The 27,394-nt window shown below is 38.4% G+C and overlaps 1 protein-coding gene across 1 annotated transcript in view; it reads right to left on the bottom strand.

The window, feature by feature from the left end:
- The window catches only part of BRINP3 (BMP/retinoic acid inducible neural specific 3), a 642,890-nt gene that overhangs the window by 566,732 nt on the left and 48,764 nt on the right, over positions 1–27,394 (bottom strand). The window contains exon 2 of the mRNA XM_075616874.1: positions 1,191–1,470. Coding sequence (XP_075472989.1) covers positions 1,191–1,420 — 230 coding nt within the window. The 5' untranslated portion in view covers positions 1,421–1,470. The remainder of the gene's footprint in view (positions 1–1,190; positions 1,471–27,394) is intronic.

Below are 27,394 nucleotides of genomic sequence, written 5' to 3'. Positions count from 1 at the left end.
GTTCTGGTAAGTGAATCTGTAAGGGTTCGAGGTCAGTGTATATTAAATGTATATATGTAATATCTGTTGAGCTATCAAAGGAAAAGCATAATTTTCAAGGAAATTAATTCTGACATCACCATCATCCTTTGAAAAATGTGACTGCCATGAAATATAGTATATACAATCTACACTATTATATGGCACATACAGTATATAACAACATTACAGTATATATGGTATTACAAAAATATATATTACATCATTTATAATATATATTCATATACTACTGACTGTACTACTTACTTTTGATCTCAATACTTTTTGTCAGTATTTCATGACTGTAAATGTCAAATGCTCAATTATACTATATGCAGAAAGTCAAAATGGTTCATCAAAGTTTTCCGTAACAGACACCACTACAGCAAATGTGTTAGTATAATTTTATTAATTATTTTTTCATATTGAAGTGAGTAAGTATTGCACTAATTGTACAGCAGTGAGACTTTGCTAATTTACCCTTCAGTTTACAATGTATCTACTGTATCACGGCCCTATACAGCAAAAATTAGCTTGTATTTGTCCATTTACTTATGGAACTCCTATAACCCAACCCCTAGTTCTAAAAGCTCACATTGAATTGGAGGATTCACATGATTTAAATGATGTAATCTAGTATTTGCATCTACAATACTAGACATTCTCCCTCCACATGAAAATACACAGGAATGCTATTTAATAATACAGCAAGTTACCACGTTACAGCTGGGTAAAGATCAAGCACACATACTATACTGTATATTAACAACCTATTTACCCAAAATTATATTAAAGTCTTAGTAATTGAACCAACAGTAGAATTAAACCTACATACAGTACGTGTTAAAGGCAAATACCTTCACCACTTTGCCATTTTTCATGTACTGTAAACTAAATAACGACAATTTTACAAAAAAAAGCCACTAATGAAATAAGGTTTGCAGACTTATTCATCAGCTGTAAAAATAAAGTACATTCACATCAATATATAACACAGCTTTGGCATCAATACTGACATTGCTCATTCATTTTTGCTGCATTAGATTAAAGCTGAAAATCCATAAATAATAGAGAATTTCCCAAGGTAGTGTCTTGTTTACATTTCTATGACTTTACAAACGTATACTCTCTTTACAGGTTGTACAGTATCTTGGGAACCGACTACCTCTTACCTGTAAATTTTGTATCTTGTGGTAAATCCTTGGCGGCCTCTGTCCACAAAATCTGTGTATTCCTGAGAGTGATGGAAGGGTCCCTTGTCAGAAAGGAGCCAGTCGAAGGGGCTGGTGGCATGCTGATCGGAAACAGCAGCGTTTACTAAAAACCAGCAATGAAGACTCAGTGCTATCCACATCCATAGAGCCATCAGAGAGAGCAATTCAGCACTGCATCGCCATATCATGCTTCCACTGGGAACTTAGATCCTTCATTCTCTTTGATTTGCCTCATCACCTAGAAAAAATATAGAAACCAGTTTCTTATTTCATGTACAAATAAATTAATACTTTTGAAATAAAAGAAAACTCTTATAATTACAGCTCAACCCCGTTATAACGCGATCCGTTACTACGCGAATCCGATTATATGGCGTTGCAAGCGTGGCTCCCAATTTTCGTATTTATGAATACTTTACAACACGATTATTGGTATCTTAAATACTTTATTGTATAATGCATACAATTGCACATTGTTTCTAATGCGATCCGCTTATGGCTCAATGTGATTCTTTGGACCCCAAGCACAGCGTTATAAGGGGGTTGAGCTGTACCTTTATATTGAATGCGAGTTATTTAGACACATACAATATTTGATAATTAATTTCTATAATTTCCTTAGAGGTATGTTGAATGTTTCAGTCACTGGGTGGAAATAAGGTTGGGGAAAACAATAGCCAATGAATTCAGTCATTCAGTTTTACACACAGTATGAAAGTCTCAAATATGAGTAAATACCCGACTTCAATTACTGTACCATGGGCTCCGTGTCAAATTAACATAATTATTAGCTCAATTATTTAGTATCTCAGGGCTGGTTTCAAGTACTGTAACTAGTTTACTTTATCTTTTGACAACACACCTGAGATACCTGAGAAATAAACTGTTTTGAATTTGCAAATAAACTAATTTGAATATGTTCTTTTATCATCCTGAAGTATTTAAATAATAGTTAATAGTTAACAATTAAATATTAGTACATTGCTAAATACTATTTTCCTAATCCAAACATAGAAAAAGAAAAACCGCTTACTCAATAAATTGTACATACTATAGCATTAGAATAGGAAATTGTGGCATTGGACACACCTGTACGCGCTGCAGGAAACTGATTGACTCTAGCAGAGAGTGATAATGGATTTGGCCAAGCCATCTCATGCTGTTTACATATAATCCCTTGAGAATTTAAGCATTATCTTTCTTGTCTAGAGAAAGGAGGCAGTTTGGGCTTATTCTCATCTATTGTAAAAATTGTTAATGTATCTGTTAACCTTCTCTAGGGTAGGGGTCATAAACCAAGAAGCACATCATAAATCTTTGGCAACAGCATAAAATAGTGTAATCTGAAACAGTAGGAGCTTTAATTTAGCTACACTGAAGCCCATCTTTCATGGCTTAATATTGCAGATAACATTTTATATATTTATAATGATGCAAACCTTTAGAATAGTTGTGTTTTCAGTAAGGATTTTGTGAAACAAGTGTTGCTGGACTAGTGCAAATTAAGTAAAGTTTTAACAAAGATTCCACCACTATTAAATGACAGATGGTACCTATCTTTACATGAATAAAATTAAGGTGAGATACATTATTAAAGACAAAATTAATCAGTGCTACATCCAATATGACAAATCATATAGTTAAATACTGATCTGTTTTTCTTCATAAGTGAGTCATTTAGTTAAATTCTTTGGCCAAAGCATTTTAAGATTGCAAACCCCGCCAAGTTATTCCTTGCACCCGCAAAAAGCTCTCAAAGCCTCTCTAATGGAGGGAAACTGTCTTAATAGACTGGTCATTCACAGAGCTGACATTTAAAAGGTGCGATGAATGAGCTTGAAACCAGATAGTAAGTATTTAACTTAACTATATTATTTTTCATATTGGATGTAGCTCTGAGGCTTTTTGTCTTTTGTTAAATTACATGAGGTCACAATCTCAGTTGTGCTCCCTTTTGATACAAATATATATGGTGTGGTGGGTTTGGGTTGTGAGCTTACATGGGCGGTGTGTTTGTGAACTACATTATTAGCATCTATTCCATTTCATACAATAATAACATACTTGCAATATTGCTACAAAGTCTTAGAACAAGGACATTAGCAAGAAGAGGACAAAATAATTCATATTCAACAAACACATTATTGTGGATCTTTACACCATCTTGTTCTGTGGTGCCATACAGTATGTTCACATAGCTTTTTCCAAATTTTTAAGGATAATATAATTTGCATGTGAAATCATAATTCCAATGGTTTTCAAACTTTTTATTCCCATTGCACCCCTAGTTACAGTGCTCAGTGCTGAGGCACCCCAACAACAGGACAGGGTCACAGGAGAAAAAGACAGTCAGAGGGGGTAAGGAATCAGAGGACAGGGATTCAGAAGGGTCAGAGGAGACAGGCAGAGAGTCATGGGAGACAGACAGACAAGGGGATAGAGGTGTCAGAGAAACTACAGAGACACACAGCATCACCTCTCTAGGGTTCATGCTACTTCATCCTTTGCTTGGCCACAACCCACACATGCAAGTCACATCAATACATTCAGGCACTCATGGCGGATGCAACGAGATTAAATATGACTGTCTTACCCCTAAACCTGAGTTACAAATTAATATCTGTCCCTTTTTATCTCTTAACCATGTGGTTTCTGGTGTCAGTACATCTCCCTCTGTGACACGATTACAGTTTTGTTACTCCTATTATCCAGAGGAGATGACGTAACATGATATGCTCATTTTTAATAAAGACACTCTTTGGTTTAATACTTTCTTAGCCATGCCGCCTGGCCAGTCATAAACCCCTTCCAGAGAATGCTTTGAAAAACCTTTTGTTTATGCCTGGCAGAAGATATGTTCTTCTAGATTCTAATCATTTTTTAACACTAGGCCTGCCTAAGGTGTTCACATACCATAAACCGTCTCTTTGTACTTTTCAAATCCAACTTCAATTGAGTTCCCTTTGAAATCCAACTCAATACATTTTTTCGTTAAACCCAAATGGTAACTCTTGAAGCACAAGATGGATTAAAATACCTACTATCTCATGATATCTGGCATGACACGCTGGAGAAAACACCAAATTCACTTTAGTTTTTTTTTATCTTCACACTTGTCTCTGCTTAATGGAATCTGTGTTTTTTCTGCATTGTTCTTTCCAAAGTAACTGTTTGGTTTGCAAATATAATACTAGTAGACATACTGTATAATTAAAAATTAAATGTAAATAAATGTAAGTTAAAAGTGGACTGAAAAGTGTTGTTTTGCTCTATGATTAAACCCCTGATATTCATAAAGTTGTAGTTGAGAGACATTGGAGCTATAAATATTTAAGTTTATATTTAAAGTTTACCTTTAGTAAAATTGAAATGCATCTATAATTGTAACTAACTAATATCATGAAAAAATAGAATCACAGGCAATCTCAGTTATTTAGGGGTTTAAAACCTAATTCGTATACTTTTTCTATTGCCATTAAAGCTATGTATAATCTATGAGAGTGAATACAAATCCATGTTGATTCAGAAATCTGAGCCCTTGATGAACATTAATATAATGCCTCATCTTGGTGCTGCTATTTTTAATTAAGAATTAACAGTTATCAGCAACTCTTAATCATTATGTTTGGTTCCTCTTGATACTGTATATATTCATGCTGCTGATGTGTTTGGTGTTTCCATAATCCAACATAAAAAGTGAATAGGTATCATAGAAACTATCTAGGGCCACTCCAGATGGAACATGATTTACTAGCACATTTTGCCTTTGCGGGTGATGTATTTCCCTCCCCCCCAGGATATTTTCCGGCTGCTCGCAGCCCACAAATACGTCACGGCCGGGACAATTGAGTTTTAGCATTGGTTGTAATACTTCACAGAAATGATAGTAGGCGCTAGTTTGACAGTGTGTCTTCAACATCTAAATGCAATGTAACGCGTCCCTTATTCCCCGTTCATTTTGTATGATACCATATGATATGTAATGGTGTTTAAATGGAACCCACCACTTATTCCTCTAAAAACTTCTGAAGACTAAAAAGTATTTTAAACTATGAAATATTTTTTATTTGATTCAAGTAAATTACTTTATGAAAAATACAATAAGGCACATTTCTTGGCTCTTCTTTCCAAATGTACAATATGCTTCATTCGGCATCTTCATCAGCCTGGCTGACTCTTGGACATTTCCACCTGTTAAGAGAGAATGTTGTATATTAATAATCAAGAAGAAACACGGTAGGGTAGTGCACAAATTACATGTGTTACAGTATGCGTGTGTTTCTATGAATCTCATTTAATTTCTGCGCATGCATGTTTCTATGAGACCTGGCTAAAACGCAAAAGTGTCATTGAATTTCTTCACATGCGAGTTTCTATGGAACCTGCTTGAAACTCCTTGAGTATTGGAAAAAAAAATAATAGATGCATAAATTACATAACTTTACCTGAGAGTATCGCTGGATGTGTTTCCTGCATGAACATGGTGTTGATGCTCATCAGCCCGCCTACCATGCAAAACCTGAATGAAAACAAAAATTAAAACAAAAATTAAACAATTGGAATGTTTGCATTTTTTGAATACTACAATAATACAATAATACAGTCTTCTTCAATCGCCAATTAACATCTTATTGCTGTGTCTTTTACATGTTCAAATGTTACAATGTTAAATCATTGTGGGATTTGTAGAGAAGAAAACACTGTACAGTAGATGCATGAATTACAGCACAGTACATTACCTGGCAGTATAGATTGATGTGTTTCCTGCACAAAAATGATGTTGTCATCAGCCCGCCAAACAAGAATGAAAAAAAAAAGAATTTAACAATAACTACAATAAAGTAGTTAATTCAAAAAAATTCTGTAAAACTTTATTTATTAGATTAAAAAACTTTTATATTTTTATTTATGTATTTCATAAAGTCGTTTTCTTTGCCCGGAGTACTCCAACCCAGAGGCCTCTGATGCTGCAAAATGGCATTACTGCTGTGTTTGATGTTCTTGAATTGTGCAGCACTCATTTTAAACAGTTTCTTTAGTTCGTCAATAATGGCTCTCCTCAAATTGGTTAGAATCCCCTTCTTTCCCCGCGAGCCGTCAAAATTAACTTGTTTGACCCTCTGGGAATACTGGTCACAATTGTCGTGGTGCTTGAAAATTAGTACAGATAACTCTCCCAGCTCTCTCTGAAGCTGGCGTCACAGCGCAGCACTTACCCGGCATCTGCAGCAGCAGCTGATTTGTGTCCTCTGTGGAGAAGCTGAGTCTGTGAGAGGGGGGAGGGGAGCGGCGGAGGATCTCACGGAGTCTCAGCTGTCTGTGTGTGTCCCCTGGCAAGGAACCAGCTCCCTTCACTCCTCCCCCCCCAGCGGAGGTACAGGGAGGGAGGGGGGATAGGTGTGTGTATGGGGGGATTGGAGTTGCAGGGGGGTTATGTGCAGGAAGGGGGGATGTGATGGGCAGGTGGGGTGATGTGCAGGCAGGGGGATGTGATGTGCAGGAAGGAGGGATGTGATGATTAGGGGGATGGGATGTAATGAGCAGGGAGGGTGATGTGCAGGCTGAGGGTGTGATGTGCAGGCAGGGGATTGTGATGTGCAGGAAGTGGGGATGTGATGGGCAGGGGGGGATGGGATGTGATGTGCAGAGGAGTATTGTGTTTGTGTGCCCATCTGTCCGTTGGCAATAAACCTTTAAAAAAATTAGCTTTTAAAAATCAGGTGCCGCGCTCACACGGCGTTATAAGCGGATATATATATATATCTATAATGATTTTTTTTTGAGTTTCAAATTGAGTTATAATGTTGTTTTACATATACTTTTCATGTAATATGTATTTTTCTTTACCAGGTCCCTTAACAAAATGTGAGATAATCATGTTGTGTGTAGCTTTCAGCAGGCGTCTCAGATTTATTATAATGTATTCTTTAAAGTTTGGTAAACAGTGGAACTACAAAATTCTTATTATATAATGTTAAATATATATATATATATATATGTATATATATATATATATATATATATATATAATTATATTATTTTAAATCATTTTATATATATATATATATATATATATATATATATATATATATCATTTAAAATAATATAATAATGATAAAAAAAATCTATGAAAATACTGTATATATAGTTTTTTATATAATAATATAAAAATATATATATGGTATTTTCATAGATATTTTTCTTTAAAGAAAATCAGACACTCAGGTTGTTGCTGTCAAGTGCTTATGTTAAATAGATAACTGGAAAAGGGTGGTTATTGTACTGTTGTCTCAGGTTTCAGCTCTCAATGAGTTATGTTAAACAGTATTAACAATATAATAATCCAATTTTTCCAGTTTTCGGGTTCCGTAACAAAAGGTGCAGTAAAGTGCTTATGTTAAATAGTATAGTGTAAATGCTTATATTCTGGAATCAATTAGACTGTAAGCTCCTCGGAGCAGGGACTCCTCTTCCTTAATGTTATGTTTGTCTAAAGCACTTATTCCCATGATCTGTTATTTATATTATCTGTTATTTATTTGATTACCACATGTATTAATACTGTGAAGCGCTTAGTACATTAATGGCGCTATATAAATAAAGACATACAATACAATACAATACAATACAATGTTCTTTGGACTGACGAGTCAAAGGTTGAATTTTTTTGTCTCAATTAAAAAAAATTATTGTTTGAAAACAAACAAACAGAGGTTTAAACAGAAGATCCTCATCCAACTGTCAAGCATGGTAGTGGGAGCATGATGTTTTGAGGCTGCTTTGCTGCCTCAGGACCTGGTTGGCTTGCCATCATTGACACACCATGAATTCTGCTTGTATCAGAATATTCTAGAGCAGAATGTCAGGCCATCCGTGTATGAACTAAAGCTGAAGTGAAAGTGGGTCATGCAGCAAGATTATGATCCTAAATATGCAAGCAGATCTACAAAAGAATGGCTGCAGAAGAAGAAATTCTGCATCTTAGAATGGTCTAGTCAAAGTCCAGATCTAAACACCATCAAAATGTTGTGGCAGGGCCTGAAGTGAGCTGCCATGCAAGGAAGCCCTCAAATGTCTTTGAGTTAGCAGTTCTGTAAGGAGGAAGGGGCCAAAATTCCTCAAAAGCGATGTAAGAGACTGACCAGTAGTTACAGAAAATGCTTAGTTAAAGTTATTGCTGCTCAAGGAGTACTGAGTCTAAAGGATCACATACTTTTCATACAAGGATATTGAATGTTTAATCATTAATCATTTGTGGATAAATAAATTTTGAAAAAGTATATATTTTTTTGATTCATTTGTTTTATAAGGACATCTTTATCTATTATTAGGACATAGACTAAGAACTATAGCTCAACCCCGTTATAGCGCGATCTGCTATAACGCGGTTTGAGCGTGGACCCCGATCCCTGCCAGCAGCCCCAAGATGCCCCAGCAGCTGACACAAAAGGTAGGGGGACAAGAGTGAGAGAAACATCCTTAGAGGTCCCATATTTACTAGAAATTAGTAAATGAATACACTTGCAAAAGATTTGGGAATTTACACAAAATATTTATATTAAAAAAGGTGCTATTTCAAAATCGACATTAAGTCCATTAGGTATTAAAGTATTCAGTTTGTGGATACAATACATCTCACGTTTACTCAGATCTATATCCCTACTACGACCCCTCCAATGTTGGGTGACATTTTCTATAGTGGTAAATGTAAGACCTCTTGGGTTTGAGTGGTGAAAAAGCGCAAAATGCTTGGACACATTATGGGTCATCACACCCCGTCTGATGTTACTGAGGTGTTCAATAATGCGTTTCTTGATTGCTCTTTTAGTTTTACCCACATACTGTAACCCACAAGGGCATTCCAGTAGGTATATAACATATTCAGTATAGCAGTTCATATATTGTTTTATTTTAAAAATTTCATTTTTATTATTTGATTTAAAATTCTTTTTATCTTGTTGCTTATATTCACAGGCCTTTCAAGTGGAACAACCAAAAAAGCCTCCAAGTTTTTGGAACCACCCTTTATCTTTCGCTTCAATTCTTTTAAGAGCACTTGGTGCAATGATATTTTTCAAATTTTTCGCCTTTTTAAAAATGATTTTGGGATTGTCAGGGATTTTGTTTTTTAATATTGGATCATTAAGCAAATGATGCCAGTGTTTTCGAAATATTCTGCCAATATTATTGGCTTCTCTATTAAAGGTGGTTAGAAAAGCTGTGTCGGAGTTGTTATTTGTGTTTTGTCTCTTTATACTAGGTTTAGTTAAATCTTTTCTATCTAAAGCTGTTGCTTTATGAAGTGCTACATTCAAAACCTCTTCTCTATATTTTTTCTCAATAAATCTTGATTTCAGTGTCTCACATTGATGTTCAAATATCTTATCTTCAGTACAGTTTCTGCGCATCCTCCTATTCTGACTGTACGGGACATTGTCCATCCATTGAGGATGATGGCAACTGGTGCGCAGGATATAATTGTTGCTATCAACATCTTTAAAAAAAGATCTAGTATTGAGATTACCATTTTGGATGTATATATTAAGATCTAAAAAATTAAAAGAATCCTTACTTATAGTAGAAGTAAATTTCAGATTGTAATTATTTATATTAATATCATTCAAAAACAGTTCAAGACTGTTTTGATCCCCCTGCCAAATTAAAATAATATCATCAATGTAGCGCCGCCATAGAACCAGGCCGCCCCCAGAACACCCCCCTGCCAGATGTAATTCTCTTCCCAAAAGCCCATGAAAAGATTGGCGTAACTGGGGGAAAACCTGGACCCATGGCGGTGCCACATTTCTGAATAAAAAAAAAGTCTTCAAACCAAAAATAGTTTCTATTAAGTATAAAAGAAATACCATCTAAAATAAATTGAGTTTGTACATCCTGAAGTTCTGAATCTTGACTTAGAAAATATTTCACAGCCTCATAGCCAAGATTATGCAAAATTGAAGTATACAAGGAAGAGACATCAATTGTCGCTTCTTTCCAGACAATTGTGTCTAGAAGTAAGAGAACATCCGTCGTATCATTTAATTAAGATTTTAAATTCTTGACAAAGCCTTGTAAGAAGCTATCAATATAGGCTGATAGGTTGGATGTTAGGGAGTTTATTCCAGAAACGATAGGTCTTGCATTTACCACTATAGAAAATGTCACCCAACATTGGAGGGGTCGTAGTAGGGATATAGATCTGAGTAAACGTGAGATGTATTGGATCCACAAACTGAATACTTTAATACCTAATGGACTTAATGTCGATTTTGAAATAGCACCTTTTTTAATATAAATATTTTATGTGTAAATTCTCAAAATATTTTGCAAGTGTATTCATTTACTAATTTCTAGTAAATATGGGACCTCTAATTATGTTTCTCTCACTCTTGTCCCTTTCTATTATTATCTATTTTCATTATTATTCATATTTGAATTAACTATTCATATTGTAATGAGTTATAGACTACATATTTAACACAATTTTCTCTCTCTCTCTCCTCAACTCGCCATTGTTTTGTTTGTTGTTTTCTATCACCATTTTTATTATTGTATTATATTATTGCTTTATCATCTATCTATATGAGTTGATTTATTCATATATTTTAAGTTTTCTATCTGATAAATAAAGTTTAGTAATTGCTTGATTTTCATTTAAACACAGTTATGTACTCCATGTGAGAGAACCTGTGAAATTAATCAACAATTAGTTAACCAATTACCGAATTTACTATATAATTACTACATCCATTATGGACGTTATACTTCTCCTGATGAAGCTGACGCCAGTCAGCGAAACGCGTAGAGCTTCCATTTCCTGCGCAGTAATCCCCGTTCCAGAGGAGAGGAGACCGCTGTACTACGTACCTGTTCCTACCCCCGCATTACCGGAAGCTGTCAAGCCCCAAACAGATGTGACGTCAGACGCCGCTCGAACACTGTCTGACTGCGGGAGTATTGGAGAGACGGTTCGGTCACCACTTCTCTAGCGTGAGATCTACTCCTTCACTATTTTATGTGCCTATTTTACTTGTACACATTGTGAGTACACTTCTTACCTTTTATTGCGACATAAACCTTTTTTTGCTGGTCTGCGCTATGGTCTCTTTTCTGCTGTGTTTCCTCATGAGTTGATCCAGAGTGCAAGCCCTCTCGAGTTCCTGCAACCCTATTCCCTGTTACACACTGATTCTTCACCTACCTTTTGTAAGTAGGTAATTCATATGAGCCAAGTTTTTCTTTTTTGCCCATTTTTGTGTGATTTTATTGCACCATATATGTTTACTCTTTTTTTGGGGTGTTCCTGATTTATCGCTCCCTTCCTACCCTGGATGTCCAACATAGTGATGTCATGATGCAATGAAAAAACTTTAGTAACGATACACAAACAATTGGCTATGAACATCAGATGCTACAATTAAAGAGAGAGAGGAATTAGAAACATAACAATGAAATACTTCACTGTAAGATCAGAGACATAATGAATACATGATATCAGCACAAGTGTTAATAAATAAAAAAAATTGAATTGAAGCTACTAGAGAAACATATGTAATACAGAAAATATATCAAGTTAAAAATACATAAATAGTAAAAAAATATATATTAGTGTATACACTAATAGGGATAATCTAAATACATTCAATGTATTTATTTAATTGTATTTAATGTCTTCCCTAAAAAGTGGAAGATAAATGGCTGATAGTTGGATGTATTATGTAAACTCTGAATTATGTACAATATAAAAGGAAGGCAAAAATTAAATAATAGACCATCACCAAGTAGAAATAGATAGAAGGCAGATATTAGGTGAAATATGTTAGAGGAGATTTCATAAGGATATACAGATTATATAAGAAACATATTGATATCAAACTCAACATTTAATCCAAGTGGTTGCAATATACATAGGTGGTAGATCCAAAATGATTCTATTTTTGATAGTTCATTGATCCTATTTCTGCCTCGCCAGTTGGATAAAATGTGATCAATGTCCAAATATCTGTGGCCCACCGGGTTTTAGTCATGGTATTTTTTAATGTTTAAAGAGACCTTGTCGGTTTCTAAGACCAATGTGATTTATAATGTGCTCTAAAATCCAGACTCTAAGGGCCTCATGCACTAAAGGTTCATAAAAAAAAATCACCGGGCCATTTAAATCACCGTTTTTATGAGCGTTGGTATCACGGTATTCAGAAAGCCTTCATTACCTGTCATAGCAAAATTCACAAAACGGGCCATTAGCCGGTATCTATTGAACGACCCTCTGTAAAGGCCTTACCCGGTGAGTTGTATCTGCTGCAGAGAGAGCTGCTCTGAGAGAGCCATCTCTCCCTGTGCAAATCTCGCCCGAAATGCATGTGTATACATTTTAATTTTGATAATAGTTTAGATGAGCAGGGGGTCTCCTGAGCTGAACTGCATTGGTTTCAGCCTCGGGGACCACCTACTTCCCGAGATACAGGCCCTGTTATGGGGTGCCAGTATCTCCTATGCATTTTATTCCCATGGTCATGTGACATGGACATTTAAATGCATAGGAGATACTGGCACCCCATAACGGGGTCTGTATCTCGGGAAGTAGGGTGTCCCTGAGGCTATCCGCTATGGTAATGAAGTTTACTGTAAATGCATTTTTTTGCATAGGGTTCATGCCAGGGGTCTCTAGTGCTAATATTTATGTATATCAGCTCCAGAGATTCCCGGCATCAATCCTATGCAGGAAACATGTTTTTTTTTTTTAAGTCCCATCTCGCCGCTTCTCTGCAGGTTTCCAACACCTTTACACCAACTTTTTCTGGCGTGAGGATGTTGTGATAAAATCACCATTCTAGAGCGGTGATAGGCGTTCATAGCCTAATCACTGCTACTAGAATTGCGCGAGTTTATGAACATGCCGAAAAGCGGTGATAAGTGCCTTATCACTGCTGCCTCTGTGATTTTTTTATGACCAATTTTTTTTTGAGCGATTCAGTCTTTTATCACCCACTTATCACCGCTTACTGAATAGCAGTAGGCATTTTGGGCGATAAGTGGTTGATAAGTGGCTTATGAACGCTTACTACGAGTAGTACGTCCCACGTATTGTAGGTCGCAAGGGCACACAAGGACGTATGTGACATGGTCACTCCTAAAGTTGATGTAACGACATTTTTAAAGACTCTCCCATAACTGTTGATTTAAGATTGTCAGTATTCCTCTGTCCACATTGGCAGGCTTTGCATTTATCGCATTTAAACAAAACCCTTTGGTTTTGTCGATAACCAGTTTGTATTCACATATTTTGTTGTTTCCTTAATGCGCTCGGTGCCAATCTGTTCCTCAGATTTTTTGCTTTTGTAAACACTAATCGAGGTCTGTTTGGTAGAGAGTCTTTTAAAATCTCATCCTGTTTTAAAATGTGCCAGTATGTCTTCACTGTATTATCAATTTTGTACGAAATCTCTGTTAAATTGAGTAATAAAAGGAATAAAGTTAATTTTTGGTTTTGTCTTCATTCTTCTATTTTTTTAAGTAGAGACCCTATCTAAAATAGCCACTTTTTCTTTTGCTTTAAAAATGATGTCAGGCTCATACTTACTTTATAAAAAGCGATTTTCTAAAATTGTTGCTTGTTCATTGTATGTGTCCTTATTTGAACAGTTCCTCCTAATCCTACGGACTGTCCATATGGTATATTGGTGAAGGTAAAAAATGCGTGACACCACCAGAACACAAAATAAATAAACTGGAGAGAGGGTAACTACAGAATTTGCTTTTAATCACTCATTGGATCACATGGCCAGCAATAAAACGGGGCTGACATGTTTTGTGCTTCCGTACTTCATCAAGGCTCCCTTTCAATGTGCTCTAATCCTGATCCAGCCTTCTCCTATGATCATCTGCTTACTATCTGAAGGCATATTCCAGCAGACAACATCAAGGGATCATCTCAACTAGAACTAACTGCGACATGGAACTCAGAAAAGGTATAGGAGTTGCCATGTCTATGCATCGAGACGCGGTGGCGTGATAGCGCTGATATCTGCGTGACGGCTCCCAATTCAGTCATTTTTTTTATTTCTGGACAGTGAAGGATCTCCGTAGCAGTAGCCTCCTGCTGTGGGCATTCTCCGTTATCTCTATTTGCTATGATTGTGTCGTGCTGATGACGTGGCTTCGGAAGACAGATGCAGGCTCCGACACTACTGCTTTGTTGTGACGCTGAACAGGTTGCTATGGTGACGCGTCCACCCATCTGAAACTTGATGACGCCAATTATAAATTTGAACAAATTACAAGAGTTTAGTACTAAGAGAAGGCTCGACCCGATTGCAGCTTCAGCGGGTAAAAAAATTAAGATACCTCAGTTTTCGGCGTCAATTAAAAGTTTTAAATACTACCAGTTACTTCTCATGTGTTATGACTCCTTGAAAAATATGCAGGACGAAACGCGTAGGAGTGGGAGCTTTCTTCAGGACACCCTAATCTTCTCCACATGGAGTACACGTATTTATATCCTCCGTGTTTATGGATTCTTTTATGTATGCTTATTGAGCTTTAGTACATACTATTAGCAGTTTCATACTGCTGGCTCACTGTGTAATTGTGGAGAATTATTTGGGACAGAACCTCCATTGTGATAGGGATCTTCTGACTTGAGGCTCTGTTATCTTCAGTTTGCTATTAACCATTGGCTTTCTATCACCTTTCATGTATATAGATACCATATTTACTAGACAATTACACTTATGAGAGGGGTTTTTGTGCTTTAGCCCCAAAGTATTTCCTGCTCATTGTTTAGCAGGACTCTGCTTTTTGTTTTTCTCCCTTTACAATTTGGGGAGTTTTTTTTTTTTACATCAGTAACACTGTTATTTTTTGCTATGCTGCTACAATACATTTATGCAGTTTCTTTCCCTATTATTATTCTGCTTTTCCCCTCACATGTTATCTCATCTATCCAGATTTTGTACTACAGTAGCATTTACAGTATGTGTGTACAGTAATTTAGTGATATAATCACTTAGCCATACATTCTGGTTTTGGCAGATCTCATTGTAATATACAGATGCAGTGCCATTATTCTATCTTTTCTCAGCGCCGTTTTCATAAAGTCTGCTGTATTCCGCGTGGTATCTACTCATTAATCTTGCGCAAACGCTGTCAATCACTCACCTGTTTACTGTTGTTGATTTCCATGATTACTGTGATTGTGATTTGTTTGGGTACAGTTCTGCGTGTTTCTGCCAGATGGCATCAGTGAATCCCTTTGCACAGGGCAACCTGTGAATTGTGTGTATTTAATTTGCAGGTGTTTAAAAACTAGATAAAAAGAATGGCCACTAGTGTCAGCCATTGTAAATTTTACCTTGATCCCTGAAGAGTTATCAAATTTAGGCGTTTCATAATTAAAATCTCCCCAGTATACACAATGCTTGTCCCGTTATTCTACATTGCGATCCCTGCACTTGCTGAATGGAAATCATGTCAAGTCAAGTCATGTCAAGTCATGTCAAGTCATTATACCAAACCACAATGTAGTTATGCATTTCTCATATTTTCTGCGATTAATGCTGGAACAGATAAGAAGGCAACTTTTGCAGAGATATACGACTATATAATTGAAAAATATGAATTCTTCAAATTTTCACCAAACCAACATGGCTGGAAGCATTCGATAAGGCAAACTTTGACAAATGAGGATGGCTTTTTTCGCACAGCTCCTCCTCCGGGAGATACCTGTACAAGAGGATAGTGGTCTGTGCTACCAGCTTTTGCCGGTATGTTTGCTCATGGTGACTTCAAAAGAAGAAAGGTCGGGTTTCATTAATTTAAGATTTGTACAGTACCTGTACGTACTTCCTGACCCTGCAGTGTGTAGGTACCAACACCGGCTTCCCAATACTATTGCAATAACGGACCGAACGTGACTGAAAACCTGGTGAACCACAATCCTTGATACCCGGCCCGCCTGATTACCAGCTTCAGCAGGCACCCATCAACTATAATGCTGATTACATGAGTGATCCCGGCTGTTACGCACAAAGATGCACACCCCTGACATTGAGTCATCTCCACCCGGTTGGCAACATATTTAATGAAGATAAATATAATGCAGACTACATGAGTGACCCCAGTTTGTATGCACAATACACCTCTGACATTGACTCATTTCCACCACGTTGGCAAAGTTTATAGTGAAGGTAAATATAATGTACTATACAGTATTAACTTTGATTCCCCTGGAAGGGAGCTAGATTTTCTTGGGGGGGCGCAGCAGTTATAGACGCCATGTGCTTCCCAACCCCCACCCCCCAGGCATTTAAATTAAATGTTGGGGGATTGTGTGAAGCCTCCATAATACACTTACAGTACCTTCCCTTCCAGCATGGAAGTCATGGTAACCTGGCATCAAATTACCATGGCAACATGTCACATGACCCTGCGTGGCATTTGATGCCGGGGCCGAGCTGAGGGTGGGGCCCAAGGAGAGCAGCCTGGTATAGTGTACTGTATGCCTGCCATAGCTCGTCAACGCTTGTACACATGTGCACTAGAGATTGACTTGACGCATGAGCACTACCATAATTTATAGCATTTTTTTCCATAAAAGAAACGTTGAAATCGAGCATCACAAGATAAGGGAAAAGTTCGATGGAACTCTAATATTGCTTTTTTAAAACATTGCTTTTTTTTTACTTTTATACACTCAGTATTACCAGCTTCACTCTTTTAAAACTTTGCCATGCTACAGTATCATTTTGGACAATACACTGTGGACTGTGATTCAATTACATGTCATAACCTGTAATAAAATTTCACAACAAGATGTTTATTGATTTTATTCCACTTCATGGTTAATGGAAAACATTAAGTGATGCATTTTTTCATATCTAATCAATTTTATGACTTAGAAAATAACTACATTTGCAAACAGTTTAAACAGTTGTTTTTGAATCCTTCCCGATCACCCGTGCAGTACTGTAAGACAGGCCAATTGAATTGCATCTCCCCTCCCCCCACCCCACATAGCAAAGGCATGGGACTAGCTATCAATACCTCCACCCCCCCAACCCCCGGGCTATGAGAATTTACCTGTAACAGATAAAGTCTAAGACGGTTTCTTGATTTGTCTGCTGGTATAGAAATTTAGATTTCCTGGTTTCTCATGCATGCGCATTGTGAACTAGTGTAAAATAGAAAGCCTTCACTGCTAATCGGACTTACTGTTGAAATCCAACGGGGAAAAAAAAAACAATTAAAATAACATTTTATTTCAGAAGTAGAGAATAATTGTGAGCTATAAACAAAACCTTATGCGATGCATTTTATTAATATTTAATAAATTATTACATTTATAAAATCACTACCTTTTTATTTCTCTATGAGGTACTGTAGCAAACAGTACTGTCGTATTCTTTTTGGGTGGGGGTGGGGATTCTATTCAACACCTTCAACTTTTGGTAGGGTTGGTCATCTTTCACCAAGGTGAAACATTTTAGTTGCCACTTCCCCCCCTCTCCCTCCCCACAAAGCCAAGCAAAAGGCATTCGACTCATTATCAACACATCCCCCGGTCGATCCAGGACATTCACACAGAAAGACACATTAATTATGCTTCGGGTCTTGGCTGAGCAATTACTTTTCCCGATTTCAACCCTCAATAAGCAAAGCAAAAGGAATTCAGCTCGTTATCTACACCTCCACTCCCCTGGGCCATGGGACCTTAACCCTTTCCGGTCGAATGTCGGAGTATATCCGACACTAATATTTGCCACTTGCGGTACAATGTCGGACCGGGTGGAGGGAGGAAAGCTGAAATCTGTGGAGTGTGGAGTCAGGTGCCTGCAGCACATCCCCCGCATTCTCCTTGCACTGATGCGCCCATGCGTTCCCCCCCTACGCCGATCCACCCCCCCCACGCCGATCCGTCCACTCCCAAAGCCCAGCACCGATGCGCCCACCCCCAAAGCCCTGTGCCACTCTGCCCACTCCCAAAGCCCTGCGCCGATGCACCTACCCCCAAAGCCCTGCGCCACTTCGCCCACCCCCAAAGCCCTGCGCCGCTCCGCCCACTCCCAAAGCCCTGCGCCGATGCGCCCACCCCCAAAGCCCTGCGCCGATCTGACCACCCACCCCCAGCCCTGCGCCGATCTGACCACCCCTCCCCAGCCCTGTGCCGATCTGACCACCCCTCCCCAGCCCTGCGCCGATCTGACCACCCCTCCAGCTCTGCGTCGATCCGACCACCCATCCAACTCTGCGCCGATCCCCGCAGGCAGCCCCACGATGACTCCCAGCAGCTGACACTGGAGGAAGGGGGGTAGGAAGCTGTGAGTGTGGTGTGTGTGCAGCGAGTGTGCAGAGAATGTGCAGTGAGTGTGCAGCGAGTGCAGTGAGTGTAGTGAGCGTAGTGTGTAGTGTGTAGTGTGTGCAGTGTGCGCAGCGAGTATAGTGTGCGCAGCTTGTGTAGTGTGCGCAGCGAGTGTCATGTGTGTCATGTATTAATTTTGTTTGGGGGGGAGGGGGGGATTTCATTCAATACCTTCAACTTTGGGTGGGCTTGATCTGCTTATCATACTATTTAGGGAAATATCGTACAAACAAACATGGCCTCAAGGGACTGCTAACTTTTACTAACATTTCAAATTATTTCTTTCAAGTGTAACCCTGCACACTTATCCCAGAATTACACAAAGATGAAACAATTTACGTAGTTGCACATTCCTCCACACCACCCTCACTAAGCTAAGCAAGAGTACAGTAAAGATGCACAATTCAAACAATTGGAAAATCTACTTGCATCAGAATTAAAACAAACTTGGGATGCTATTACACTGGAACAATATATCAGTAGCAAAAGGGTCCCAAGAGGTTTAAGGATTCTTAACAACCTACAATTGAGCAAGATGATAGTTCATTTTTAGATAGGTGGAATAAAACACTTGACAATTGTTCTTTTGAATTGATGCGTTTATTGGTCAATTATAGAAAAAGGTCTCTTGAAATATTAGACAATGAAATCAATATAATGAAAGAGAAATTTGATCCCTTTTAAGAAACTGAAGAATATGATAAAATTGAGATAAATATCAAAACAAGATTAGACGATACCGAAAAAGCATTGATCCATGTTAAACAACGTAAATTTAACCGTGATGAGTTAGATTACGAAAAAGGTATGGTTCATGACTGGGCAAAAAAGGATAGTGAAATAAAAGGTTTAGACCAATCTCCTAAAATTGAAAAACAACAGCCTAATCAACAAAGTTATCATCCTGATAAAAATAAGAGATTTAATAAATATAATACTAAAACACAGAACCCCAGCAAGCTCTTTTTGGAAACCCCTGAGCCCCCACAAAATATTATTTATTTATTTTATTTATTTATAAAATATTTTACCAGGAAGTAATACATTGAGAGTTACCTCTCGTTTTCAAGTATGTCCTGGGCACAGAGTAAAACAAAATAATACATGGTTACAAATACAGTTACATAAATGAACAAGGTATACATTATATACAAGACATTGCATGCACAGTTAAAGAAAATATATATTATGAGCGTATGAAACAGTTACAGACCAGATTAAAGTGTGAGACAGCCTTAGATTTGAAAGAACTTAAGCTGGTGGTGGATATGAGAGTCTCTGGTAGGTTGTTCCAGTTTTGGGGTGCACGGAAGGAGAAGGTGGAACGTCCGGATACTTTGTTGAGTCTTGGAACCATGAATAGTCTTTTGGAGTCTGATCTCAGGTGATAGGTACTGCATGTGCTAGGGGTGAGGAGCTTGTTCAGGTAGCTGGGTAGCTTGCCCAGAAAGTATTTGAGGGTGAGACAGGAAAGGTGAACTTTGCGCCTAGACTCTAGTGATGACCAATCTAGTTCTTTGAGCATTTCGCAGTGATGTGTGTTGTAGTTGCATTGGAGAACAAAACGACAAATTGAATTGTAGAGGGTGTCAAGTTTGCTAAGGTGGGTTTGAGGAGCCGAGCCATATACTATGTCTCCATAGTCAATAATTGGCATTAGCATCTGCTGTGCAATACGCTTTCTGACCAGGAGACTTAGGGAGGATTTGTTCCTGTAAAGTACCCCTAGTTTGGCATAGGTCTTGGTTGTCAGGGTATCAATGTGCATCCCGAATGTTAAGTGGGAGTCAAACCATAAGCCCAGGTATTTAAAACTAGTGACAGGTGTTAGGGTGGTGGTAGCGTTGGTTCTAATCAGGAGCTCAGTCACTGGAAGCTTTACAAATTTAGTCTTGGTCCCAAATACCATTGTTACAGTCTTGTCAGTGTTTAAAAACAGTTTGTTTTGGGAAATCCAGTTTTCGAGTTTCAAAAAGTCAGACTGAAGTATGTGTTGAAGGTCAGAGAGGCTATGGCTGTGTGCATACAGGGTTGTGTCATCTGCATACATGTGTATTGAGGCTTCCTTACAAGCTGTGCATATATATATATGTATATGTGTCAAAATGGAGTGGTATTGAGCGTGGCATATATATAGAACAGACGACAGAGAAGCCCAATGCTACATCCAACATGACAGAAATACACAGTAAAATATTTATATATTCTCTTGAAATAGGGTCATTTAGTTTAACCCTTTGGCCAAAGCGTTGTAAGCGCTTACAACGCTTTGGCCAAAGGGTTAAACTAAATGACCCTATTTCAAGAGAATATATAAGTATTTTACTGTGTATTTCTGTCATGTTGGATGTAGCATTGGGCTTCTCTGTCGTCTGTTCTATAAATATAATACTAATAATAAACATTTCATACCAAATTATTATCACCATGTAGATAATCATGTTTAAATTCCACCTCAAAAGGGGGTTATAAGGTATGATAATTATCAATCAGGAAGGGATCAAGAAAGACCACATATACAACAGCTTCTAAATAAAACAAGAGATAGATTTCCTTCAGAGCCAGTTATTGTACATTCCTCTTTTTTAGATGAGGGCAACGAATGGAAGAGATCAAAGGAAAAACAAAAAGATCAGACAAGGAACCAGAATGTAATCCAAAAATAAATAGATATAGACACGCAGCAAAAAAACAGAAGAACAAAGAGAGGAAAGAGAGTGGTTCCGATTGGTTCAGATTGGTACCAGGTTTGCCCCAGGGTATGCAAATCTCCTTATCGGCTATTGGGAGGACCAATATCTATGGTCTATGGTCACGTGCCGTCATCGGGGCAAGCCTGGTTTTGTATCAACGGTACATTGATATACTTTTTGTCTGGAAAGGCAATGTGAAATCACTGGAGGCCTTTTTGATTTATCTAAATCAGAATCCTTTCAATCTGGTTTTTAACACAGTGTATAGTCAAGAGCATGTTGAGTTTCTTGATCTTGTGATCTATGTTGAACAAGGGAAAATAGAGACGAAAACATACAATAAAACGGTAGAAAGAAACAACTACATATTAGCTAGTATCAACCACCACCCTAGGTGGCTCAACAATGTTCCCTATGGACAGTTCTGTCAATTGCGGTGCAACTGTTCTCAATTTGAAATTTTTGACCAACAAGCTGAGGTGTTGAAAAACAAATTCAGAGAGGAGTACTACAGTATATAAGAGTGATCTCATAGATCAAGCTTATGACAAATCAAGAAATGCAGTTAGATGTGATCTAATCAAATATAAAAGTACTCCCTTTGTAGAAACAAACAACCATAGTGAGTTTGCATTTTTCACACAATATAGTAACCAAGGAAATTAGATTAAAAAGATATTAACAAAACACTGGAAAATTCTGACTAAAGACCCGGTTTTAAAAGACCTATTGCCAAAAAAACATATAATGATTTATACAAAGGCAACGGATATTAAAAATCAAATAGCCCCCAGTCAAATAACAAGTGTCAACAGTATTTCCAACTGGTTGACATCAATGACAAAACCATTTGGTTTTTATAAATGCAACAAATGTAGTAGTTGTAGAGTCAATTCATCAATAATTGGTCCAGTCAAGTAGTTTGAGTCCCATGATAGAGATCGCAAACACAAGATCAAGGATTTATCTCATGTGACTCAACATCTCTCATGTATCTTTTAGTCTGTCCTTGCCAACAATATTATGTTGGTAAAACAAAGAGGAACTTCAAAATACGTATGTCGTATGTAACACATTAGGAATATTAGATCAGGTTGGAGACTCATTGTGTCTCCAATAATTTTAAACTGTGTCATAATTGTGATCCGACAGGTATTAGGTACTTTGGTATTGATTTGTCCAAAAAGAATTATAATGGTGAGGATAGAATTTTGTCATTTAATAAACTGGAGACCACTTGAATTTTCAGGTTGAAAATACTAGCACCTCGTGCCCTCAATTTGGATATCGATTTGGTATCCTTTCTGTAATTGAGTCTGGATTATACAATTGGCTATTAGTTTGGTATGTTGATTCAATCCTTTATTATTCAATCAACTGTGCAATGCAGCTATAAATCTATTAGTGATGTTATACTATAGGTTTATAAATAAACATGGAGGGGTTCCTCTATTTTATTCTATATCCAGTACCAGATGTGCTAGCCTTTATGTTACACCCATTCCCCTATTAGATGGGATATAAATAAGGTAAGAGCAGCTCCGTTACATACCCATGATGAAGCCATTCAGGCGAAACAAGTAGGGTGGAGAACGTTAATGTGGAGCGTGTGGACTGTTTCCCAGAGAACCTGCAGCCATGAACACTGGTAGACCACGATAACAGCACAAAATCTCACGAGACTTGAGTGTATGCAGCAAGCGTCGTGGAAGTAATCCGGGAGCACGGTATCAGCGGCCGAGAAGGACACAGGACACGGGACTTCTCTGTGAACTACCTAGGATTCTTGTGCATCGGAGGAACCCATCGTGAGGACAGTGAGAAGGAACGCAATGTGCGGGACATTTCACGGCGTGATCTAGGGGTCTTGGAAGATTTGTTTTGACATGTGCAGTGTTATCTTGGGAACATATCCTTTTTATGTGTTTTTAGAAATACATTCTGTTGTATTTTTGTACATTCCTCTTTTTCCTTATCTTAAATCTTCTCTGAGAGCCCAGCTGGGTTAAAGCTTATGAATCCTGTTGACCCAGCAGTCGGATTTCGGAGGGAACCCAGCTGAATTTGATAAAGTGAATTTTCCTGAATACTACAAACAGCTAAGGCTACATCTCTCTGCTTGTTTTTATCTGTTATCTTGTAAGTAAAATTCTTTAGCAAGATTTTGACTAGTACACTATGGTTTGTTTCTCTCTTTATCTCTCCTGTGCGCTTTAGGTTCAATTCCCCCCCCCCCCCCTTTTGTTTCTACACGCATTAACTTTCTCTCTGGATGAGAGTCCTTTGGGCCAGCAGCAGGGAGAGTTTAGCTATATTGTTCTAGCTTTATGTGTCTCAATTGTAAATTATCTGCGCAGCTCAGTTTTCTTTCAAGTACAGTAAAGGCATTCAACTCGTTATCAACACCTCTGCAGGGCTTAATAAATGAGTGATTCTAAGTAAAACTTTGTTATGCATTTTTTTTATTTCTCTATGAAGTGGCATACTGTCATATTTTTTTAGGGGGGTGGGTGGGAATTCTTTTCAATACCTTCAACTTTGGGTAGGCTTGGTTTGCTTACAGTATTGTACTGTTTATGGAAATATCACACACACACACACGTGGTACAGTATCAAGGGAGTCATAACTTTTATTGTATTTTACAACAGTTCAAATGATTTATTTCAACTTAGGCTCATCACAGCATTAGACCAAGATGGACTAATTTAGTTTTTTATTGTTTAAGTGTGACATACACTATAAACATCTTTAAAATCCAGTGCATACTGTAATGTAAAGTTCTAAATGCATTTAAATATATAAAAATGTCACATTGAGTACAGTATACTACAGCATATAACTACAGTCTAGCACATAAACTGTGTTATACTATATACTGTAGATACACAAAGAACAGTACAACAGATATCTAGTGACTGTGAGGAAATGCATTGAACTGTACCTTACTGTACAGTAATGAAATTAATTTGCTTTTAGTGCTTAAATAAATTACAGTATAGTATGTACATTTTACTATATAAATCTAGCAAATAAAAGTTGTTTTTACTAGTTATATACAGTACCAGCAGCACTGTACTACTGTATAGCAGATATTTAGCTACTCCATGAGGAAATGCACTGTATCTAACTGAACAGTAACACGCATGTACTGTACTGTACTGTACATTCCTCACATGCACAACAAGGTTCCATTTTGACATACACATGCGCTGAAATGTGATGTCACGCATATGCGTTTAGACAAGGTTCCAATTTAACATAAATTTTATTATCCTGTACAAATAAAACACTTAGGGCCTCATGCAGAGAGCAGCGCTAACAGGGAAAGCGGCATGTATTGGCGAAATCTGCCTTTAGAAAGGCAGATAATGGCGAGTTTTAAAAAAAGCGCCATTTTTTTTTTTTCTCTGAAACTCGCCGCGCGGCTGGAGAGAACAGAAATCTCTCCAGTGTTGAAAACGGCCGTATGCAGAGAGCAGCGAACGCCATCTAGTGGCTGTTCGCGGCAAAAAAATGGCGCGATTTTCAACATTTTCCTTCGCCAGCAAGAAGCTGGCGCTCGGCGGCCGGTGGGAGAGAAAAAAAAAAAACCCCGATTTTTCCCCCACTAGTTTCAACAGCGCTCATATCGCTGGTTGAAACTCTCCATATGCAGAAAGGATTCTAAATGCAGTTTTATGCCCTTTCTGCATATGGAGAAAAAAACTCTCCATTACAGTTACTTTTTATTCCCCTCTCCAATTTCAAATAGCGCTGCTCTCTGCATGAGGCCCTTAATTAGCTAAAAATACTTTTTGTTGTGTGTGTTCATATTCTAATCTTCTACAGTTTGAGAATTTTTGTGTGGCTAAGTAGCCTCAGAGCTAAGGAGCCTCAGAAAGAACTTCTTTCCCATGTACTGTATACAAACTCCTATTTTTAATCTTCAAATTACAATTACAGTACACACACTTGAAGTACTTTACAGGAATAAAAGACAGGTTCAATTACAATTCGATTTTTAAGACAAACACTCGCGATCGCCCACTTGAGTCTCTCGGCGGTATTGCAGACAATGCTAAAATGCAATTTTCTGCACTCGATCAAAACACTAGTAAACTCACGTCTTAACGAGGGAAAATTTCAAGATATCTCAAACCAACATGGGGTGTGCAAAGGAATACAACCATTGAAATGATCTGATAATGGCCGCTGTATCTGCAGATGCAGCGGCCGTTATCCAACCATTTCTAAAATTAGGTTTTCCCTGCTGTGTTAACCTTACCGGGGTCTACCGGTCTGTAAGAGACGCGCAGTACAGATAGACTGAATCAGTCACTCACTTTAAACACTACAATATTGTAGCAGGGGGTTTCTGGAGCTGAACCGCATTGATTTAAGGTCCAAGGACCCCCACGTGAACCACCCAAAGACCCCAGACACCCGTGGGGACCACCCAAGGACTCCTGTGGTGCCTCCAGACACCGGCAGGGACCACTTGGAGGCCCGGGGACCACCCGAGGACCCCCATGGGGCTCCAGGACACCCGCATGGACCACCTAGAGGACCCCAAGCACCCACGGGAACCACCTGAGGACCCCCAGAAAACCGTGGGAACTGCCAGAGGACCCCCAAACCCATGTAGGGCCCCCGAACACCTGCAGGGACCACCTGAGCACCCCACTGGTCTCTGGTATCAATCCTGTGTAGAATTTTTTTTTAAATTCATGTGGGGGCACAGGGAGTGGGTGGGGAGTGGGTTTGTTGTGTATTGGTGGGTAGTACATATTGTAATGTTTATTAGGGGCAGAGGGGGTTGGTGAAGGGCCAAGTACCCCCTTCACTCACCCCCTCTGCCCCCAATAACCTGCTACTGTGCCTTAACCCCTTCATTGCCTTAGTGGCTAGCTGCTAAGGTAATGAAGCTGCTTACATTTTATTTTTATTCATAGTGTGCATGAGCAGGGACTTTCCTGAGTTGAACTGCATTGATTTCAGCCTCGGGACCCCCTGCATCCTGAGATACAGGCCCCGTTATTGAGTGCCGGTATCCCCGTCATGTTAAAAATCCTTCACCTCACGTGGCCTTTAATATTGCGGGAATACCAGCACCCCATACCCCAAAATGTTGTTCTTTTGCCATGTGCTCAATACATTAATAAAAAAAAAGTATAATTTTTTGATTGGATAAATAGATCAAATGTGGAAAGTTTTTTTTAGAAAAAAGAACAGAAACTGGAATTAGGTCACAGTTTGGGTTCCCATGAAAGATACAAGTTATCTTCATGCTTCACAGCTTAGAGAAGGTCAGCTGTATACCCTGAGATTGTAATAGATTACAAAATTAACTTTGAAGGAAAGAATTGTCAGCTGTTAAAGTTTTTCGGTTGAATTTTCTAAACATCCTATGGTCTGAATAAAGAAGTGGATCCCAGTCGATAGAGCACTTAACCTCCTTAATGTTATGTGTTTGGTTAAAATGCTGTCTTTCTGACTCCTTTATGCTTGTTCAGCACTCAGATGATAATGTTCAAGATCAACACCAGTAGGGTGAAATCAGTTACTTTCTATTCCATTCACTCATTTGCCCTTTCTGCACATTAGCATTAAGGAGGTTGAGTTCTCTATCGGCTGGGCTCTTTTTATCCTCTTTGATGTAGCCCGGTCCTCCCTTTAGCTCTCCTCACCTCCGCTGCAGGCGGGTAGTCGGTAAGGGCACTGCCATTTTGTTTGTGCGCTTGCATGCGCAGAAAAGGTCCGTACATGCAAAGGTTCCAGCAGTCCCAGGGGCTGCACAACACATGATCCAGTACAGCCAATAGGGCTGCTAGAATCTCCTGAGTGGAGATTAGTACTTTGGGTTTGCTTGAAGTTTGAGCTGACAGGAGAGTGGCAGTTTGAGCTAGGACAAGGAAGTAACTATATGTGCAGATGTCAGTGGCATCTGCACTAAGCCAGATACATCCTATTATGCCCCAGCTTGGCCCCTACTAGGACCCTACTAGGGACCCTGCCCGGCTTAGCAATATTAGTGTTAGGGACACAGGGAGACACCACACGGTGGCTAGGCCTGTGGTCCAGAACACAGATTGCCCTACATTAATAAAGACATTGTTTACGGTGGTACAATCTA

The sequence above is a fragment of the Ascaphus truei genome, chromosome 10 (genome assembly GCF_040206685.1).
Source record: "Ascaphus truei isolate aAscTru1 chromosome 10, aAscTru1.hap1, whole genome shotgun sequence".
Lineage (NCBI taxonomy): Eukaryota > Metazoa > Chordata > Amphibia > Anura > Ascaphidae > Ascaphus > Ascaphus truei.
Note: the sequence above shows the minus strand (reverse complement) of the source record. Positions and strands in the feature narration are given on the sequence as shown.